The 20,732-nt window shown below is 41.2% G+C and overlaps 1 protein-coding gene across 2 annotated transcripts in view; it reads left to right on the forward strand.

Annotated features, from left to right (window-relative positions):
• The window catches only part of Npsr1 (neuropeptide S receptor 1), a 190,628-nt gene that overhangs the window by 18,507 nt on the left and 151,389 nt on the right, over positions 1–20,732 (forward strand). For both annotated transcript variants that reach the window (XM_005346956.2, XM_013346224.2), the window contains exon 2: positions 16,175–16,307. In XM_005346956.2, the coding sequence (XP_005347013.1) occupies positions 16,175–16,307 (133 nt within the window). The remainder of the gene's footprint in view (positions 1–16,174; positions 16,308–20,732) is intronic.

Genomic DNA, 20,732 nt, shown 5'->3' on the forward strand with positions numbered 1-20,732 from the left:
TCTTATTGACATGAGAATGATAAGGAAATGAGAAATTAACACAACCCCTAAAGCCTGGTCTATGGCTCCCAGCACTGCTGATTAAACACCCTAGCCCAGTTGACTAATTGTTCCTGCACAACTAGAAATGCCCATGCAGCCAGTGTGAACATCTCCTAGAGGCTAAACTAAGAAATGCACTTTAAGCGGTTATCTGGAGTCTGTCGAATAGCATGTGTTTAATTCTGCCACCCATGAAGATGGTCATGCTACTGAAGAAGATCCAGATGTATGGCCTTTCCTCCAAGAACCAATTCTCCTCACCTATGACAAGACCAGTCCAGACCATACCCCATCCTGAGACTTGGTTTTCAGGGTTCATCTCTGGTCTTCGTTATCAGTCTTTCTCAACTCAGTGCCCACCACTCAGGGGACTTCACAGTCAAGGTCATGCCTCCCAATGTGCACTTTCCCAGCCCATCTTCACTCCTGCCTGTGAATTCTTTGCTTGACTCTTTTCCGGGTTTTCAAACTCAGCTCACCTCATGAGTGTATGATTTAGAATGCGGGTCTGACCACCCATGACCACCTCTTAGCTGCTGGGATGCTACAATGGCTGGGATGCTATAACAGCTCATTCCTAGATGCTTCCCTGAGAACACTGGTTTACAATCTCTTCCCGCACCATCTGATTACAAGCTCTTCGGTTTGGACTCCAATATAACCCCCCTGAAAGCTGTAAGCTAACAGAATCATGGCCGCAGTTACACCATTTCTGAGACAGCTTTCCATTTCTCTTCTATGTATCATTTCTATACAGCCTGTATCTGTATCTCAAGGTGAATACTTCCCTGGTCCAATTCTCAAAAGTTCATAGGATGACTCTTAGTCCACAGCTACTCTAGATAGCCTGATCTACAGCCCTGCCATAGAGTGGAGGCCCAGCCAGTCCCCCATCCTTCATGCACAAGGTCTTTTGCCAACTTGCTTTGCCAGTCTCCAGACAGGCTCAGACATCTCAGAGGTGTTCTCTCCATCCTTGTTCTGCATATCTGTGGAGGAATTATAAAAAGCCTTCAATAGAACAGCACTTGAATTAAGTACCCATTTATGCATAGTTTTATCGTATTTTTCTCACACTGTGTGAGTATGAAGATGATCTAGCTAATGCAAAACAGAAACCCTCCTCTAGCTCTAGGTGAAACAGCTGGAAAGGTGAATACAGAAAATCAGCTGGGATGGCAATGTTCCAATTGTAATTGCAAAGATATCCCAGCTGGATTGCTGAAGGGATGTCAGTTATCCAAAACAAGCACACAAAAAGACGGGCTTTTCAAAACTGTATCATCAGAAGATGGCTTTAAGGAAGAATGAAGGTGGCCCTCTGAGCATTCCTACCTCTGGGCTTCCATGTCAGCCAGGTGGCTACTGACCACTTAGCAGAGCTTTTAAAGCTATACAGGACGAGAGAGGATAGGGCAAAGTCCCAGGTTAGATACCTAACTGTTCACTATCTATCCAGAAGTCCCCAGAGCTTAGCAGAATGGCAAACTATTCATGTCTAACTAAGAGTCTTCAGGGATGGAAGCTTTGCAGTCTCTCTCGCTGAAATGGCCATTTGGCATAAGGTCATTTCTGTGCTAATGGAATTAAGAATTTATGTTTCTGCTTTTGTTATTTCCAGCCAACCTAAACAAACCATCGAGTTTTACTCGGGGCTCAGTACTTAGGTGATATGAGCAGTAAGAGCCAGACAGGTCTCTGTGACGGGAAAGTCTTTGCTGCTGGCTCAGAACTGGGGCTTTATAAATTTACCATTGAACCTTTCTCTGCAGTTTTATTTCCTGACTTGGAAAGTAGCAGATATTTTCCTCCTTCCTTTGTTTGAAATACCAGTCTTCAGCATCACACAAATAACAGCATCCACAAAAGAAGCCATGAAAATGTGAGGGTATCACAGCGCTCTAACCCTCACTCCGAGCAGATGATAGAGCGGAACCCCTCTGTCACATATTTGATTACTGTCATGTGGAAGCCACACATTGCTCCAGCATCCGAACTGTGTAATCAGCATTGTCCTAGAGCTTATCCCAAGCCAGCTCCCTAGCCAAGCTTCGGATGAGATTTGGATCCAAACGTAAATGAAGATTGGTTTCAATGTGAAGGCATAAAGTAAACCGAAAAGGCAATGTCATCGCTTTATGTCAGTCTCTACTCAATTTGCAGTAGACATCCAGCATGTCGGCAGGCATAGCCATGAGCAAAGCTGAATCAGGATCCAGGCTGCAGCATTTATAAGCCAAGGAATCCACTTGTTTCAACTGCTTTTCCTTATTTGTAAGACTGAATACAGAGATGCCACAGTGATCAAGTTCTGATGGGTGAGTCGCCAACATAGAAGGCTTCCCCAGGGATGCTCAGAGCCTGGCATCAGATAACAGAGAATACGTAGCTACGTACCATATTTGACAAGGCAAAGAAGTCGTGTACCTTACAACTGGCAAATAGATATACCTTAACAACAAAAGTTTTATGCTTTCTAGGTTTTCTGTGAGAAAGAGGATTTCAACTGCATCTGGATAAATTATGACTTCTGCTCCAGACAATCCTGACACATAGAGTCAAGTAGAGTGATTAAATGTTTTAGATTTCCCGAGATACTTTCAATTGCAAATGAGCCTCTCTGGATTTGTTATCTACTATTTAATTATTTAACATGTTTATTAACACTCTTTTGGGGCCACTGTCTTGAGTTCCTATTGTTAGGACCATAACCAAAGAGCAATTTGGGGATAAAAGGGTTGAATTACCTTAGACTTCCAGGTAACGGTCCATCAGTGAGGGAAGCCAGGGCAGGAACTCAAGAAGGGCAGGGACCTGGAGACAAGAACTGATGGGTTGACCATAGAGGAGCGCTGCTTGTTGTCTTGATTGCCAAGATTTGCTCGTCCTGCCTAGAACCTCCAGAACCTAGGTTATTATCCCAGAAGTGGTACAGTCCATGAGCTAGGCCCTCATACATCAGGCATCAATGAAGAAACTGTCCTCCAGCCAATCTGGTAGGGGAAATCTCCAAGTTGAGGCTCCCTGTTACCAGACTACTCTAGCTTCTGTCAGATTGACTTTAAATTAGCCAGCACAGCCATGCAGATGCCAGGATCACCCAGGAGGTTCTGACTCAGCATCATATTCACGAGCACCCTTTTGAAGCAATTCCACTCCGCACCATCCACAAATGCACTGTGTGTCAGTCCTGTGTCAGCTCTGGCTGATATGAAGTCCATCGTGGGATCTTCTGATTCAGTCCTTCACAGCTGAGCTGCAGTATACTGAGGTTCCCATCCAGATCGCTGACATTGTCACATCAACCAATAGTCTCGAGTTTCAAGGTTAATTGTTTGTAAGTCAGCAATCATGGCACCCAGAGCACTCTGGCTGTAGGCATTGAAAATTCTAACTTCAGCCTGCAGGTGGACCTTCGTAGGAAACAGTACCTTGTTCCGTCCAGGAACTCATATGGGGGTAGAGAACTGACTTCTTTGGTTGTCCTCTTCCCTCTGTGTGCACATCATGAAATGCATGTGTGTGCGTGCACATCATGAAATGCACATGTGTGTGTGCACACATGTGCTCATATACACACACAGACGCACAAATAGGTAATGTGTAAATCAATGCAAGGATATTTAAGAAGAAATATTTTAAATATTTAAAACGAAAAAATGACAAATTCAAGTATCATTTCAACCCAGTTGTTAGGCATCTGGCTGGAATTTTGCTTCATCTGACCACTAGGGGGCATTTAGTCCTCAACTATATCCTGTGAAGGTCAAGAAAGGTCTTGGACACCATCTGGATGGGGTGAAGGTAGGATCACTGCTAAACTTAGATGACAGGACAATAGACTGGTACAGATGACAGAAGGAACTGGGAGAATTTGAGCACCACGTTCAAAGGTAGTGACTTGTCTTATGACCCTGCATCCAGCACTAAGCTAAACCTCACAATCTCAGCCAACCATTAACTTTGTCTCAGATGGATTTTATTTTTACCATTATTTTGGAAAAAAGAAAACCAGAGTCAGAGAGTTTCTTGCCTACCATATGTCTCACCTGTGAATGGGCCAAAGCCTTTGGATTCAGTCAGGTTCTGCTGCTCCATTTACCTGTGTGTGAGGTGTTACTCCCGTGACCCTCTTTCCTCAAGTCCGGACACCATAACTCTCCAAACCTTCATGCTACGTGTGTGTGTGTGTGTGTGTGTGTGTGTGTGTGTGTGTGTGTGTGTGTGTGTGTGAACAGCATGAAAAATTAGCCAGCAGCTCAGTGTTTTCCTATTTGTATTTGATGAGGTAGGATTAAACGCGAGTGCTATACCTGCCTCATGTTTTATTATCCTTTGTAGCATCAATGCTTTAGGTTATTTAATCTGCTTCACAGTGGATAATTAATAGGTGTTGCATAAATAAATACATACACAAATAATAAATAAATGCCAACTCTTAGGAAGAGCCCAGGAATCTACAGTACTGGACTTCCTCCATCTGGGAGTTTCCTTAAGACCACATCTAAAGTCTCAGACATGGAGAGCCTGTGTGGACTGTTTGTACAGGATCTGCCCATTGAACCCAGAGGAAAAGAAACCTTAATCTGCTTCCAGAGCTCTTTACATCTGCAAATCCCATCTCCAACTCTAAAGCAAGTCCAGTGCTAGGTCACACTGACTTCCCAGCACTCCTGAAGGAAGTTTGCTTTTCACTGGCATGGCAAACTGGTCATTGATTATACTATACCTTCACTCAGTGCATGCTCCCAGTGGAGCAGGTCTGAGCCCCACGCCTATTTGAAGCTGGGATTCCTGAATCTGGAATATACTGCTAGTATATACAGCAAGCTGAGAACCACTGTAGTCCCAGTAGAAAAATTAACTTCCATAAATGTGTTTTTGGTGCCACCACTGTACTTGCTCGCTCACCATGTAAAGAGGGGACCATTCTTCTACCCGTCATGTCACTGTTGACTTTTCTGCAGCTGAGATCTGACTGAACTCACCACAGGTGGGGCTTTATGCGAGGGAAGGAAATCATGAGAGATTTAATCTGGAATGATAATATTGACTTTCAGTACTAGAAACTGAGTTCTCCTGCTCAGTTCTTCTCTTCTTTTGACTTGTCTGTAAAATAGTATCAGAGTAAATATAACTGAAAAACATTCTGTATCAAAGCTAGAAACTAGGAAGCCAGGGTGGAAGGCACAGACTCGGAAAGTTCAAGACCCATCTGAGTCCATCATGGGCAACGCAATAATTTTCTGCCTCAAAAATTAAAAGGAAAAATGAGGGCACTAAATCCTTACTGGCATCATCAAGGCCTTAAATGCACTCCAAACAAATGAAAATAAAGAAGAGGAGGAGAAGATGAAATTAACACCTTCCCTGATGGAGAGGAAACATCACAAGCAATATAACTCCCTTTCTTCTTCACCCGAGGTTGGAAGAGATCAACAGAGACCAAAGAACTTCTAGGCAGGGGTAAAAATAAATTGTTCTTCTGGCGCTCTAGACAATCTGAGAAAAAATGCTGGGCATGTACAGAATCAAATAATTTCCAAGAAAGGAAATTGCTCGAGGTATCAAAACGCTTCACTCTATAAAAACTGACTTCCTGAAAGAAATGAAAAAGTCTTAGAAATTCATCTACATCCTTAGCAGACTTAAGTGGACACCGCATTAAAAAGAGGGCATGAATGGGTGCAGGGAAATACTGTCTTAACATTTAAATACTGTTACTTCAGAAATACAGAGTGAAAAGATAGCTTGATGGGTAAGATAGAAGAGCACTCGACAAATTCTCATAAAATTTACAGTAAAGGAAGGAAAGCTAAATAGAATAGACGCAAGAAGAGGAGAGAGACAGAACATCTAAGAGGTCCACACAGTCACCTAGCCATGGCAGAGGTGACAGTAGACAGGGGCAAGAAACCATCATGGACGTCAGTTTACCTGACTCTTAAAGTTGAACATTTTAATATAAAAGATATTAAGAAGGCTCACAGTGAAAGAAGACCCAACCTAATAACTTTGTGTCTAAGTCTCAGAAACACTGAAGGAAAGAACAAAAGATCAAACATCTAAGTAGAAAAATGAGTTGCTGCAAAGACAAAGCACCAGAAGCAAGGCTGCTCTGCACTTCCATGGTTGCAATGCATGTCTGCAAAATATAAACAGAACACACTGCCATTCCCCAGCAGCAGATGCTATGCAGATACAGAATTCTCTCCACCGCAGAGGGTTCAGATCCTGCCCCAGATTTTCTAAGTAAAACCAACAGTGTTGCAGACAGAAATTAAGCAAACAGAAGCATGAGCTTGAAAAACCATAATTAATAGCTATATAATTCTTGGTTTATGATACTTTAATATACCTGCCAAAAATGATTGCTAGGAAGATACGTTAAAATTTATTAAGAGTCTGAGGAGTAATGCTCACAAATTATTTCAGCAGAACTCAGAGGCTTAGGAGGGTATAAAAAAATCATTAATTTCCAAGTTGGGAAGCTTCAAAGAAATATATAATATGAGTCACTGTCATATAAATCACCATTTGTTGTTTGGGAAAAAATTAAATAAAACATAGTATTTTCAGAAGTTTTTAGATACAGGAAGTGATAAAACGTTTCAGAGGAATGAGTTGTACTTTGGCATCATCTAGTCAAGGATTGGTGTGGTTCCTCATGCCCCGCCATCCCATACCTATGCACACATATAAGAGGTACACAGAGCATCACTGCCTCTAACAGCTGCAAGCCATGTGTCTATTGAAATGCATGGAAGAGATCAACTGGACAACTGGGAAGACTTTTCAGTGGGTAAATCGCTTGCTTGCAGGCATCAGAAATTATGTAAAAACCTGAACAGAGTTAGTAATCTGCAATCCCAGCCATTTACAGGTGGAGACAGAGAACAGGCTGAGCGCTCCAGGTTTAGTGGGCGACTCTGCTTCAGTTTAAAAACACGAAAGGAGAATAATCAGGAGAATAATCAAAGAATGCATCCAACATCAACTTTGGGTCTCCACACATACACACAAGTGCACACACACACACACACAGAGAGAGAGAGAGAGAGAGAGAGAGAGAGAGAGAGAGAGAGAGAGAGAGAGCTGGATATATATATATGAATACCCATAGTCATACACAGAAAATAAGAAAATTATTTAAAAATTGGAATATAGTCATAGAGCAATACTACGCAACAATAAAACCCTACAACTATTCAACAAAATTGATGACCCTTATTACAAACCAAACGGGCAAGCGTCTTCGATTGAGACATGTCTTGAATGTGTCCTCAAAAGGTTAATATGCAAACTTTGTCTCCTGAGTGGTAATGTTGTAGTGGCTGAACCTTAATGAAGTAGGACAATGTGGCAGACAATTAAGCTATAATAGCTTAATTATAGTGGTGACTGAAAAGAATTGTAGGAAAGAATTGGTCCCCATGGCCTGGCCTATAAATCATCCTCGCTTATTGTTTTACCATATGACTCCCCTCTTATCAATGTTCCCACCACAGTGGTGTCTGCCAACTTATAATGTAGCCAGGAGCCCTGACCAGAGCCAAGCAGATGCAGATCATACATCATGCTCCTGAATCACCAAAGCTTTGGGTAGGTGAATTACGTCATGTATTACCCAGCATCAGGTACTTTGCTATAACAATCAAAAGACAAAGGCATGAAGCATATACAAGGTCTGCATGGGGAAATGTCTTGGTTGGTAAAGTGCTTGCTTCACAAACACGAGGAGCTGAGCTGGGATCTCCAGGAGGAAGGAGTATGTAGACAAGCAGATCAGAAACTCTAAGTATTTGTCACTCACCAAACAAGAACACATTGGTAAAAGACAGTTCCTGTCATTGTGAGGACCCTGGAAATGCTCATTTACATCCTTCAGCATTGGGCAGAACTACCACACAGGATAACCAGTAATTCTGCAATGTCCTTGGATGCTGCTACTTCTTTGATTTCAATCTTTCACATCTAGGGATGGATTTTCTTGGAATTAAATGCATGTATGCATGTAATAGATGTTTGAAGATCTATGATTTTTCTAAAAAAGTTAAAATTCCATGAACTCTCCCAATAGACGGTCAGTTTAATAGCTTTTAATGTATCTTAATATTAAAAGGCACATAGTTACTAAACAGATTAGAGGAAGTGATTTTTCTGTTATTATAGTCCAAAAGACAGAGCAAGCAAACTAACTTAGATCAGACTTCATTTGAAAATGTGTGTGTTTTTTGGTGCTCTCACCTATGAGCCTGAGAACACAGCTCCCTTATTTGGCTGCTAGGAAGATTAAATAAGGGGATATATGTCGAATGCCATGCTGTTCCTATTCAATATACTGTGATGTAAGAAAAAAGCCACAGGGTTATGTGGCTGCTAAAAGGCCAATTCTGACACCTCAGTCAGACATGAGTGATTTTAGTGTCTTATTTCTGTTTGCATATCTGTGGTAGTTTGAATGTGTTAGCCCCTGTAATCTCATAGGGAGTGACACTATCAGGCCATGTGGCTTCACTGTAGTAGATGTGGCCTTGTTGGAGGAACTGTATCACTGTGGAGACAGGCTTTGAGGTATTTTGCTTAAATTGTGCTTCCTGTTACCTGCAAGAGGCAGGACTCTCACCTACTACCTAGGCACCACAACTGCCTGCATGCCAACATACTCCCTGTCATGATAACAATGGGCTCAACCTGTGAAACTGTAAGTGAGCCACGCCAATTAAATGTTTCCTTTAAAAGAATTGTCATGATCATGATGTCTCTTCACAGCAATAGAAAATTCAACTAAGACAATATCTTATCATTTTTATAATATGTATTGATGAAATTTTTATTATTATGAGAGATCCCTCAAGATGCTCTCATCAGCTTCTTCAAATCTGATTGCCACAGCGAACATGATGCCCTTGCATGGAAGTTTAGTCCAGCCTTATTGCTGCTGCTGCAACCCAGGTCTTTGGATTTTTAGCTCAAGGAGGCCATCTGCATGGCCCCAAACTCCTGGCTTCCTGTTTCATTTCTTGACACTGTATCTTGGATGCATTGCCATCTCCTACAGACTAAAGGTCTGCACTGTCCCTTTCTTCCCAGAACCCGAGTGAGAGGCAGATCTATTCTTCTTTTGTTGGAATGGGAGGTCCAGCCTTTTCTCTACCTCCTCATTCCTGGAGAATAAGATGAGCCTGGCAGGGTTGCATCAGACTGATGCAGAGTTGTGCACTCCCAGTTATGATGAGCCCGGGAATAAGCAGGTAGCCTTACTTCCCACATAATTTTACACATGGTCAACAGCAGTTCGCCTTGACCTTGGGTAACTTTTTTATGGCGTGTCAACAAATGAAGGGGAGCAAGTTCACGCAAATATAAGAAAGGTGGAAGTGTGCACAACCTTGCAGGTTCTAAGCTCTTTCCCCTGTGGATGAAGAACAGCAGTGCAGGAAGTAGAGAGTGTCCTTTCCTGGATTTTTCAATGGTATCCAAGTACAGTGACCATCCCAAAGAGATAGTAAATCTAGAATCTCTAGGTGAGACAATGGAGGAGGCTATTGGTGACCCACTCGCTTCTTACATTAGGGTTCAGATAAATGTGTTCCAATGTCCAGTGAGTGCAGTACCTTAGAGATATCCAGGGGCCTCCTATCATAAGATGTTAAATGGCCCAACTCTAGTGTCTTGAGATAGACTAATTGCTAAGTGCTGATTGCTCATTGGGGTATATCATTTATTTTTGAAGCACACACAATGTCACACTCAGACTAGGGTTAGCTTTTACTATTAATAGGGTTATTTTGCTATTAATAATGTTAGTTTACTCTTCAAACCATGGCACTTTGAGGACAAAGGTCAATTTACATAATTATTTGGTGAATGCTCATACAAGGATCATCCTAAGCAAACCATACTATGAAGTTACTGAAGTTATAACCCAAACTTTGAGAAATACTTCCCAAAGGCCTCCAACACACACGATTCTTTGTCACTGTGATCATAGTTCACAGACAAGAATTCTTTACGAGAGATTGTGGGCTTTTCTGATAGCCTATCAAGTTCAGAGCACACAGGACAGGGCGGTGACGACAGAAAGGCCTTTCAGAAAGACATCCATACTAGAGTCCAGCACTGGATGAATCCATCAACTCTTGCAGTTTCTTCCAGAAACTGAGCACGAGCACTCTGTGGCTCCATCTGACTTGCCATACCATGCCACCCGCCCAGGGTGTCCTTCACCCTTTCCTGACCCTCATGTGCCACTCTCACCATCCTTCCTGGCAGGACAGGACACAAGGACTATATTCAGGACGTAAACACTTGGGCCTCCTCCCGGACCTCCGAGGCATCAATGTCAGTCAACTCCACAAATGCACCTTCCAAGCCAAGTCACCAGCTCTTACATCCTTCTCCAAGCTGATCTACAATGTTTAAAAGAGAAGTTCTCTATGATCAAATCTATTGCTCATGCCCCACTTCCAGCACACCGTTTGCTGAGTGAGGACTATCAGCATGATGCATGGAAGGGCCCCTTTTCTGTATAGGCTTCTGGCAGAGAGTTGTTTGTCTCGCTCAACACAGCATTTCTCTAACAAAACTGAATTTCCCCACTAGAGTCAAAACGATCCTTTCCAGGCTAATAGCTTTACATCTCTGGGCTCTCTTGATGCCGTTCGTAGGAAGATGACTTTCAAAGTAGCAGACCATCTAGACATATAACCTCTCTGGTGAGGAGAGGACAAGAGACAAGGCCTATGACTTGGCAGTTAGCAAGGAAGTGATCCTCTAAGTGAGAAATGACAAACATATTGGATTAAGTTATAGGTTGCCTTTAGCCTTCAAAATAACCAAGATCAGCCCTCTGGTTCTCTCACTCAATTCTGCCTCCCTTGTCCCTTCCTCTACCGGTGTCTTCGCTCCTTTTTCTTTCACATTGTGATGGTTCCAAGGCCCTGGCCTAACCAGAAACTTAGGTCTCCATTTGTCAATCCAGGGTGGAGAACTGAAACATTAGGCAATACGTTCTAGGATTTACAGACCTGCTAGATTTATCCTGGACTTCTGACATGGATAGAGACTTGTAGAATATCCTTAGAGACTTATAGAATATCCTAAGTGTTAGAATTCAGACATTATGCTGGCCCCTGTCACCTGGCAGGACGCACCCAGGCAATATCGTGGCCAACTCAGGGTCCTGTGACTGACACATCTCTCATAAGTACATAGGTGCAAAAGGTCCCTCTAAGACACAAGCTCCGCCTGCTCCTGCTCTCTTTCCTACTGCTGGTTCTTGTCTCTTCTTCATCTTCCTCTTTCTCTCTTCAACCTTTATCTCAACAAAACTCCCACATAAGTTCTGCCTTCATGGCATGTCTGACCCACACATACCATGGGCTCTCACTTGCTCTGTGGCCCCTTGGCAGGGAGGTTGAGGATTTAATCTGACAACCAAAGAGACAACATTCTGCTGAGAAGATGCAAGTGGGTAAGATAATCTGAGTCCACCCAACTCATTTCCCAGTGTGCTCCACTCCCACAGCCTTATAAGCTTCTCAACATTTTATATTTACTAGATGTGTGTGTGTGGTGTGTGTGTGTTCTATGCCAGAGGTTGACTTCATCTTTCTACATTCTCATCCTTATATTTTAAAAGCATTTTTGTTAAGTCACTGAGAATTTGATACAATGTACTTTGAACACATGCCCTCCCCTTCCCCAACCTCACACTTCCTCTATTCCCTTCCAACCCAGCTTTGAGATTTCTTTTCACTCACCCCCATTGAGTTTGGTTTGTCTTGTCTGATTAACATCTTAGGGATGGAGCCTGCCCTGGCATGTGGATGACTTACAGAGGTCATATCTTTAAGGAAAACTGGCTCTGCCTCTCCTGGAAGCTATCAAATGAAAGTAGCTCTACGAATAGCGGTGGGATTTCATGCCCACCTCCCCTTTGCATGCTGGAGTTTTGTCTAGCTTGAATTTGTGTAGGTTTCATGTACACTGTCACAGCTGCTATGAGTGAGCATAGTGGCCTGCTGTGTCTAGAAAAACACTGTCCCCTTGAAGTTACCGACCATCTCTGGCTCTTACAGTCTTTCTGTCCCCTCTTCTGAAATCTAGTCAGTAGGGGTGAAGCATCCAAGTAAGGACCAACTGGGTTTCTCCATGTTCTGTGACTCAAGGACACACAGTCTTTAGCCGTAAGTTAAACCTATACCAAATGATTATCTAGAAAGAAATTTTGTCTCAAAATCTATAAGTTCACTGTCATTTGCTGATCAGTGAATTCCGTAGATCTCTCTGCCTTCCTAGAGCAAAGATTATAGACATGTACCACAGTGTCTAGCTTTTACCTGTGTGCTAGGAGTCATAACTCACATCCTCATAATTTCACCAACAGCACTTAACCCACTGAGCCATTTCCCCATCCTCCATGAGCCCATTTTGTTACATTGATGGATGGATGTACCTGTGCATGTGTGTAATGTATGTATGTATTATATGTGTATATTTGTATACAAGTATGTCATAGCACATGGGTGGAGAGTATACTCAATTTGTTGGAGTCTCTTCTTCTACCATGTAGGTCACAGAAACCAAAGTCAGGTTTCCAGGCTTGGCAGCAAATGCCTTTACCCACTGACCCATCTTTCACTTCCCGTCAATCCATTTTTAAGTAAAATACTTTATTCTATTGTGCGGACATATTACTCTTATTTAGCCACTTCTCCTGCAGAGTCAAACAAGCAAGTGGTACAATATGTGGACCATAGTAAATACCAAACTCATACACACACAACGTAACATGATGTATTTGTTTTTTCATGTATATGTTTATAAAGCATTTTTCAAAGCATTGGAAGGATATACACTATAATCAAAATTATTTTTGCAGAGAATTGTATTTGCTATAAAGAAAAATACGTGAGTAAAGTCTGAAAGTTTAGAAAGGATATCAAGAGAGGGACACTTCTTAAATCATGAAAGAAAATAAAAAGCTATATATATTTCTGGTTTTAACTCTGTTATGGCTTCCAACAGCTATGGAGAATATGTGAATTCAACTCTCTGTGTATTGAAGTAGCAAGAAGAATTTTTGCTCTTCTGAAGAAACCAGCATGTGTTATCCCTTTGATACAGTGGCTGTAAATCTGGACTTTCTTTTTAATTCCACGGTCAGTTTCTGTAATGGAACTAGACATGGCTAGGCACCGAGTACATTTCTTGCACTAACCAACTTAGGAAAAGTAATTTTAAAAAATTGTTCTAGGGAGAGGGGGTTTGTAACCTGAACCAGTTCCCTGTTTTCTGCTGTTTAAAACTTCATTAGCATAGCCTGGAAATAGTGGGGTGTACCTGTAATCCCCAACACTCCAGTGGTGGAGGCAGGCAGATCTCTCTGAGTCAAGACCAGCATGGTCTACATATTGAATTCCAGGCCAGTCATAGATACACAATGAGAACCTTTCTTAAAAGAAAAGAAAGAAAGAAAAGAAAAACAAAAACAAACCATAAATACTATATTACAGTGAGTATGTAAAGTCCCATGGGAAGCCACATGGCTTCAGAACAGCTGCTCTCACTGGATAGAACTTCGTTGAGATGTGTGGATTTTGTATCTGCCTAGTTTCAATGTGTAATGTTTTTTATTTGCAAATTCTTTTCAATAATGTTTTAATTAATTATTGGATAGGCAAAGAAATTAAATAAAAATCACCAAAGCTTCCTAGTATAGTTTAACAGGATATATAAATTGCCTTGCTACACATAAAGTATGGCTTTAAAACAAAATAAAATTATGAAAATGTCAGGACAGCAGATGAAACTGGATAAAATTATAGAAAGTGAACTGACTGAGATGCGAACAGACACATATCACAGATTCTTCTCCCCGCTGGGCAGCATGGCCTCTAATAAGATTCAGTTATATGTGCGGGTCTGAATGTGGGCATTAACTAAAAAAAAAACCATAAAGGAGTCTTTTTAAGAGGAAGAAAAGCTGTCTAGGGAACCGATTGCCAGGCGAGCAATGGGACTCATGGACATGACAGTGGGAAGCTAGTGCCTGGGGGAGGAGGCGTTACAGTGGGGTTAAGGAAATGGAGGAGATGGGAAGGGAGGATTCAACAAAATACATTTTGTTTGAAAATATCATAGTGAAACTAATGTTTTGTGTGCTCACTAACACTAAGAAGCATTTTGATGGTGTTTACCTTGGAATAGGGAGTTGATTAAAATAGGAAGGGAGCCAAAAAGGATATGATCTACATTGTTCTGGCTTCTTAAAAACAATTAATTTTTCTGTTATCACATAATTTAGAATTAATTTCTGTGTTAAGTAGAAAATGGTGTTAGTACATAGAGAACTAGCCATGGTTCTGCAGTGAAAAGATTATGAATGCGAGTGTATATAAAATTATGGTCTTGGGCTTCAGCTCCTGAGTTTGTTATTTTACAGTGAGGTGAAGAACTTACACTCAGTATATTTGTGTGTGTATGTGTGTGTGTGTATGTGTGTACTTGTATTGTGCTGAAGCTACCACCCACAGCTCTGTCAAGACTAAGCAAGTGTTTGACCACTGAATCAAATCTACAGCTCCATAAATGGTGCTTTGAATTTTGAACACGGATTTTTTTCCCCTGGGCTAGCAAGTATGCCGTTTGACTTTCATTTGTCATTCTGGGTGGGAACAAGAGAGCATGGTGCCCGGTGAACCACACTGTCATGAAAGGAAGCAACTGTTCCCTATGATTTTCCAAAACATCACGTATGATATTTAACACTTTCTCATAAAATAGATTTTATGGTAGGTAATTGACCTGTGGCTCAATGTGAGTGTTCTGAACACAGTTACGGTTGGCAAGGCTACTATGATGATTGATGTGTTAGATATACAAAATATAGTTATGAAGTGATATTTTCAACTTTAAAAGGGTTTGTAATTACATGATCCCACTTACTGTACAAGGTTTGCCCATATTGTGGAAGAGAATCCCCGTCATTTAAAATCGACAGACAATGGATGCTAATCACATCAATAAAAATACTTGCCTTCAGCATCTCAGACTTATGTTTGGCCAAGCAACTGAATTCCAGAACCTAGCTACCTAACACACTGAATTTAGCCAGTTGAGATTTTTAGCTCTCAGGCTGCAGTCCTGGTCTGCTCCACTCTTAAAATGATCTCTCCTAGACATTTTGGACTGATTTGGTTTTGATTTCTGGCTTCCTCTGGCTTACTGTAGGCCCATGTTTTTTCCTGACAAGTCTTGCACTATATCTCACCTTGCATCTAGTCTATCACAGTTCATCTGTTTATTCTCTGTTATGGATGTCAAGCAGATAAAAAGCTTCATTTGAAGTGATCATAGAAAATATCTTCTGAGGGACTTGGCATTTTAAGTGAGTGGCATCCCTGCTCTTCTTTTTTATTAATTATACATTATCCAGCAGAACTTTAATATTACCATCTTGTGAAATTTGTCAAAGGAAAGAGAGAGAGAGATAACCCATAATCATACTACCTAAAATAACCACTGTTAACATTTTAGTGTATTTTACTTCTTTCCCTATGTGTGTAATTTTGCAAAATTGTAATCATACCCAGTATAAAATTTTTTATGTTTTTCCACTTAAATATTATACTGCAAGTATTTTTAATGTCACTACCAAGTCTTCATCACTTCACCTTTGATAGCTGCACAATAGTTCACCAAATCAAAGAGTTTGGTTTACTTATCTATCTTATTATCTTCGAACACATTTTCCTCCCATCTTTGTGGCTGTAGTATTCTTTTATACATCCTGACCTCTCACATGGAGTTAAAATTACTTGGCCAAAGAAGAAGAATTTTCATTTGGGTCAGTTTATTCTACTGCTTACATAAAGGAGTTGAGCTTCCCTGGGCTAGGGAGGAGAAAGGAGTAAAAAGGGTTCAGAAAAACACAGTCTACTTCCAAGCAAGATGCCTGTAGCAGTCTTCCCAAAAAGCACCTGGTCCTTTATCTCCTCTCTTACAAGCTACTCTGTTTCTTTCAGACGGAACAGCTGATGACCCCAAGCAAGGTGCCTGTACCAGCCTTCCCTGGAAGCACCTGGTCCTTTACTTCCTCTGTTACAAGCTACTCTGTTTCTTTCAGACGGAACAGCTGATAACCCTGTGGGTCCTGTTTGTCTTCACCATTGTGGGAAACTCTGTTGTGCTGTTCTCCACATGGAGAAGGAAAAGAAAGTCCAGAATGACCTTCTTTGTGACTCAGTTGGCCATCACGGGTAAGTGACTGTACCAGACAGAGACAAGAAAGCTATATCCAAATTCCTGCAGTGTCAGTAAGTCTGATAGTAATTTCTGTAAGGATACAAATGCTATGTTGGAACCATTTTCTCTAATGAGTTAGCACCTTTACATGTCCATGAGACTCCATTATGGAAACAATTTTTTATGTTAGCAACATGAAAATGATACTTCCAGTGTCACCACAAAGATCTGTAGGGTTTCATCCTTCCTATACACAATAGCCTCCCTAATACAGTATGGTCATTTGATCTTTTCATCCCATTTTAAAAGCACAGGAAACACATCCTTCCTAGAAAACCAACCACAGTGATCTATATTTACTGATAAAATGTGACATTTCCAGACCTTTGCAGATTAAAGTCTATGGACATTGCTTTCAAAATACAGGTGATGTGAAACACCTCTTCTGGAAGTAGCATGAAAATACGTTGATAGCCAGGATTTGAAAGATCAAATATGGGTGTTGGGAACGTCCAGCTCAAGAAGGGTGAAGACAGCACATCTGGAAGGTGAAGGGAGAACTATACCAAGGAAGGAATTGCACTCTGGAAGGAAGGTCCCGGGCAGAGGGCACAGCGGTAGAGAATCTGTTTAAATGGAAGAAGAAGGAGTGGTGAAGGAAGAACATTGATCCACAGGCCAGAGAGAGAAGGGCAAGTGAGGTTCACAGCAAGACCATGCACAACCCGGTGTGGAGCCCAAGGGTATGCTAGCAAGAGGGATACTGGAGGAGTTTTATTGGGGTTAGATTATAGGAAAAGTGTAAAAGAAAGAAGTGTTGTATGTGCTAACAGGAACGATGGTAAATCTCCACAGGGACTGCTAGCAAGTCTCAATGGGTGCTGTTTACTGCTTCAGCTGCAATATGACTACGGGTTTCTTGGGAATTTAGGTTTGAGTCACAGTATGAGAAATAAAATACTGTCATCTTTCTCTTAAAGAAAATTGGTGCACATTTTATTTATTTAACTATATTTCAATTAATTTTTAAGAAATTTAGGCAATGCATTTTAATTATATTCACTCCCTTCCTCCATTTACCCCAACACCTCCCTGCCTACCCAACTTTATATTCTATCTATCTATATATAGAGAGAGATTTAGGGAGATAATCATCTCCATCATCTCTATCTCTATCATCTCTATCTATCTCCATCCATCATCTTTATCTTCATCATCTCTAGCTCCATCATCTCTATCTCTATCATCCCTATCTCCATCACCTCTATCTCTATCATCTCCATTTCTAACTCTATCATTCCTTTCTCTATCTCTTTTTCTTTCTCAATCTCTTCTTAAACCCACTGATTCCAGTTTGTGGTAATCAACTGCTCTTAGGTGTGGCCCTAGAGTATGATCAACCTATCAGGGGTCACATAATTGAAGGAAACTATGACTCTGCCCCTGCCAACAGCTATCAAATCCTCAACTAGAGATGGGACTTTGTACTCACTTTCCATGCTCAGATTATTTTCCTGACCTGCATTTGTGCAGGTCTTGTGCATGCTATTACTGTGAGTTGATCTGTGCAAGTACTTTGCTTTGCCCAGAAGACACTTTGTTAAACTCATTCACTACCAATAGCTCTTAAAATTTTCTCCCCCACACCCTGACACATGCACACTTCTGAGAAGATCCCTGAACCTTGAGGTAGAGTTTTGGCTTAGTTAGGCTTTCTATTGTTGTGAAGAGACACCCTGACCATATAAACTCTAATAAAGGAAGATATTTAATTGGAATGGCTTGAATTTTCAGAGGTTCAGTCTATTTTCACCATCAAGGTAGGACATGGAGGCATGTAGGCAGACTTGGTAATGGGAAGAACCTGAAAGTCCTACATCTTGCCGGCAGTGGGCAGTGAACTGTCACACTGGGAGTAGCTTGAATGTGTATGACACCTCAAAGTCTGCCTCCACAATGACACACTTCTTACAATGAGACCACACCTACTCCATACCTACACCTTCTAATAATGCCACTCCGTATGAGTTTATGGGGGCTAGTTACATTCAAACTACAACATTCCACTCCCTAATTCCTATAAACTTGTTACAATATCATAATGCAAAACGTATTTAGTCCAACTTCAAGAATCCCCATAGTCTATTACAGTTTTAATAATGTTCAGAATTCTAAAGTTCAAAGTCTTTTCTGAGATTCACACATTCTCTTTCTGAACTGCAATCCCCTGTAAAATCAAAATAATAATAAAAAACAGATCACATACTTCTAATATATAATGGCACAAGATATACATTACCATTTTTAAATGTAGGGAAGGGAACATAGTGAGAAAATACTGGACCAAAGCAAGACCAAAACCAGCTGGGCAAACTCCAAAATCTACATATCCATGCCTGATGCCAAATTGCTCTCCATATCTCCAACTCTTTCACCTTTGTTGACTGCAACCACTTATTTCTCTTTGGCTGGTTCCACTTTCCGTGAGTAGCTTTCTTCACCAGCTATCCCCCAGCCCTGGCGTCCCCAACATCTTACGGTCTCCAAGGCAATCCAGGCTTCAACGTCACAGCTTCATGCAATAGGTCTCCATTCAGGGACACCCTGACATATGTCTGGCCTCTGCAGCTTTCCTTAGTTTCAGGGACAAATTCCATAGTCCCTTTTTTCTATCCTTAACTCCAGATCCACGTGACTAAAACTGTCAAGTTCTGTTGCTTACTAGGGCTAAGACTTAATCCCCCTTTATCAATCACATCTTCACTAACTTTCTGTTTTCAATGGTTAGAAAAGGCTTGCATCAAACTCCGCTATCTGCCAGCCTCTACCTTCCTGGGACAGACAGTCTCTTCTCTCTAGTCCCTTCTCAGGAACACCTAAGATTGTTCCTATTGTTCCTCCCTGAGTGATATGATCCCCCTTCCTCCCTCTAGAAGGGTGTATTTAATTCAATGGAAACCACTCACCTTGTGGCAGGCCTCTACTCTTGCCTGTGGAGGACTACTTTTATTATGTTGATTAATGTGAGAAATGGCATCCTATTTGAGAGAGGACCATCCTTTGGGCAGGAGATTATGGTCTGTGGAAAATGAGGAAAGGGAGCTGAGTACAACCATCCATCCCATCCATCTGTCCATTGTTCAATGCTTCTTAACCAGGGATGCAAAGTGAACATTTGCTTCAAGTTTCTGGGGCCTCCACTTTCTTTCCAGGAAACCTGGAACTGTACATTAAAGAAGCCATCTTCTCTACACGGTTTATTTAATTATAGCAATAGAAAAAGAAATGAAATCATCAACCCAAACCCCTCTTTGAATTCATTGTCTAACCCATTGTCTGGGTGCTTGAATTGTACTACTTGAGTTGTGAAAAACAACACCGCCATTAAAAAGATATGAGCAGTTAAAGGGCCCTCTAGTTGAGAAGGTGAGGGTTTGATGGAGGAATGTTCCTGAAGTCCCTCAGGCCAACAGAAGTCACACTGCTCACTCTCAGTGCTATCCAGTAAATGCTAAAATGTGACAGATCCCAAGATTGGGTGATGTGTTTCTCTGGCTGCAATGTTGTAATCCACACACTAAAAAAATTGTGTATTCCCTTATAGTATGAAAACTTAGAGGTAGAAAGATATCAACCTGAAATTTATTTTTTTCTTACAAATGACAAAGGAACAATTGAAATTCTATCATCTATTACCAAATAGGGAAGATACATGTCCTATTTTAATTCATAGTCTGATTAACATGGAGTTAATTTATCATGGTGTCATGAGAATCTTTTTATATATATTTTGAAGCTTCTAAAGGGTTACAGCAGAAATATTTCAAGAGAAGAAAAGATTTTTGAACACACGGAATATTCCAGAAGTCAAAGATTGAGGTTTAGGGTCCGAATGTGATATATTGTGGAAACCATTGGAAGGCCTGCACAAACCAGGAGCTGTGATCTCCATGTCATTGTCAGCCAAGGTGAGAAGACGTGAGTGAGGATGGAGGACACAGACATATGCAGGCACCATTGAGGAACCCACTCTTAGAGACGTTGGCTTCTCCCGTGTCCCTGAGGCTCCCCAAAGTTTCTCTAGTGCAGAGCCCCTATAAGTTTTGTCCCTAGCTGCCTGTCTCCCCTGCTCCTTCCAGGTTTCCTGTGAGCCCCGACTTCCATTCTCATAGACATCCCATCTTCATCAGATCATTAGTGCATGCAGGCCCTAACTGAGTGCACACCTTTCATTTCTTTTCTTTAAGATTACCTGTAGAAAAATGAACTTTTGTGCTTAAATGATAAGTGAACATTTGAAGAAACATAATGAGATCGTTGAAAAGCAAATACCTTAAAATTGTGTACTTTATACTCTCACAACTGTCAGCTGCCAGAGAATTTCTCAGTTCTATGTTGTTCCAACCCTGGGTCTTACCTTTACTTTTTTTTTTTTTTTT

The sequence above is a fragment of the Microtus ochrogaster genome, chromosome 5 (genome assembly GCF_000317375.1).
Source record: "Microtus ochrogaster isolate Prairie Vole_2 chromosome 5, MicOch1.0, whole genome shotgun sequence".
NCBI classification, from domain to species: Eukaryota; Metazoa; Chordata; class Mammalia; order Rodentia; family Cricetidae; genus Microtus; species Microtus ochrogaster.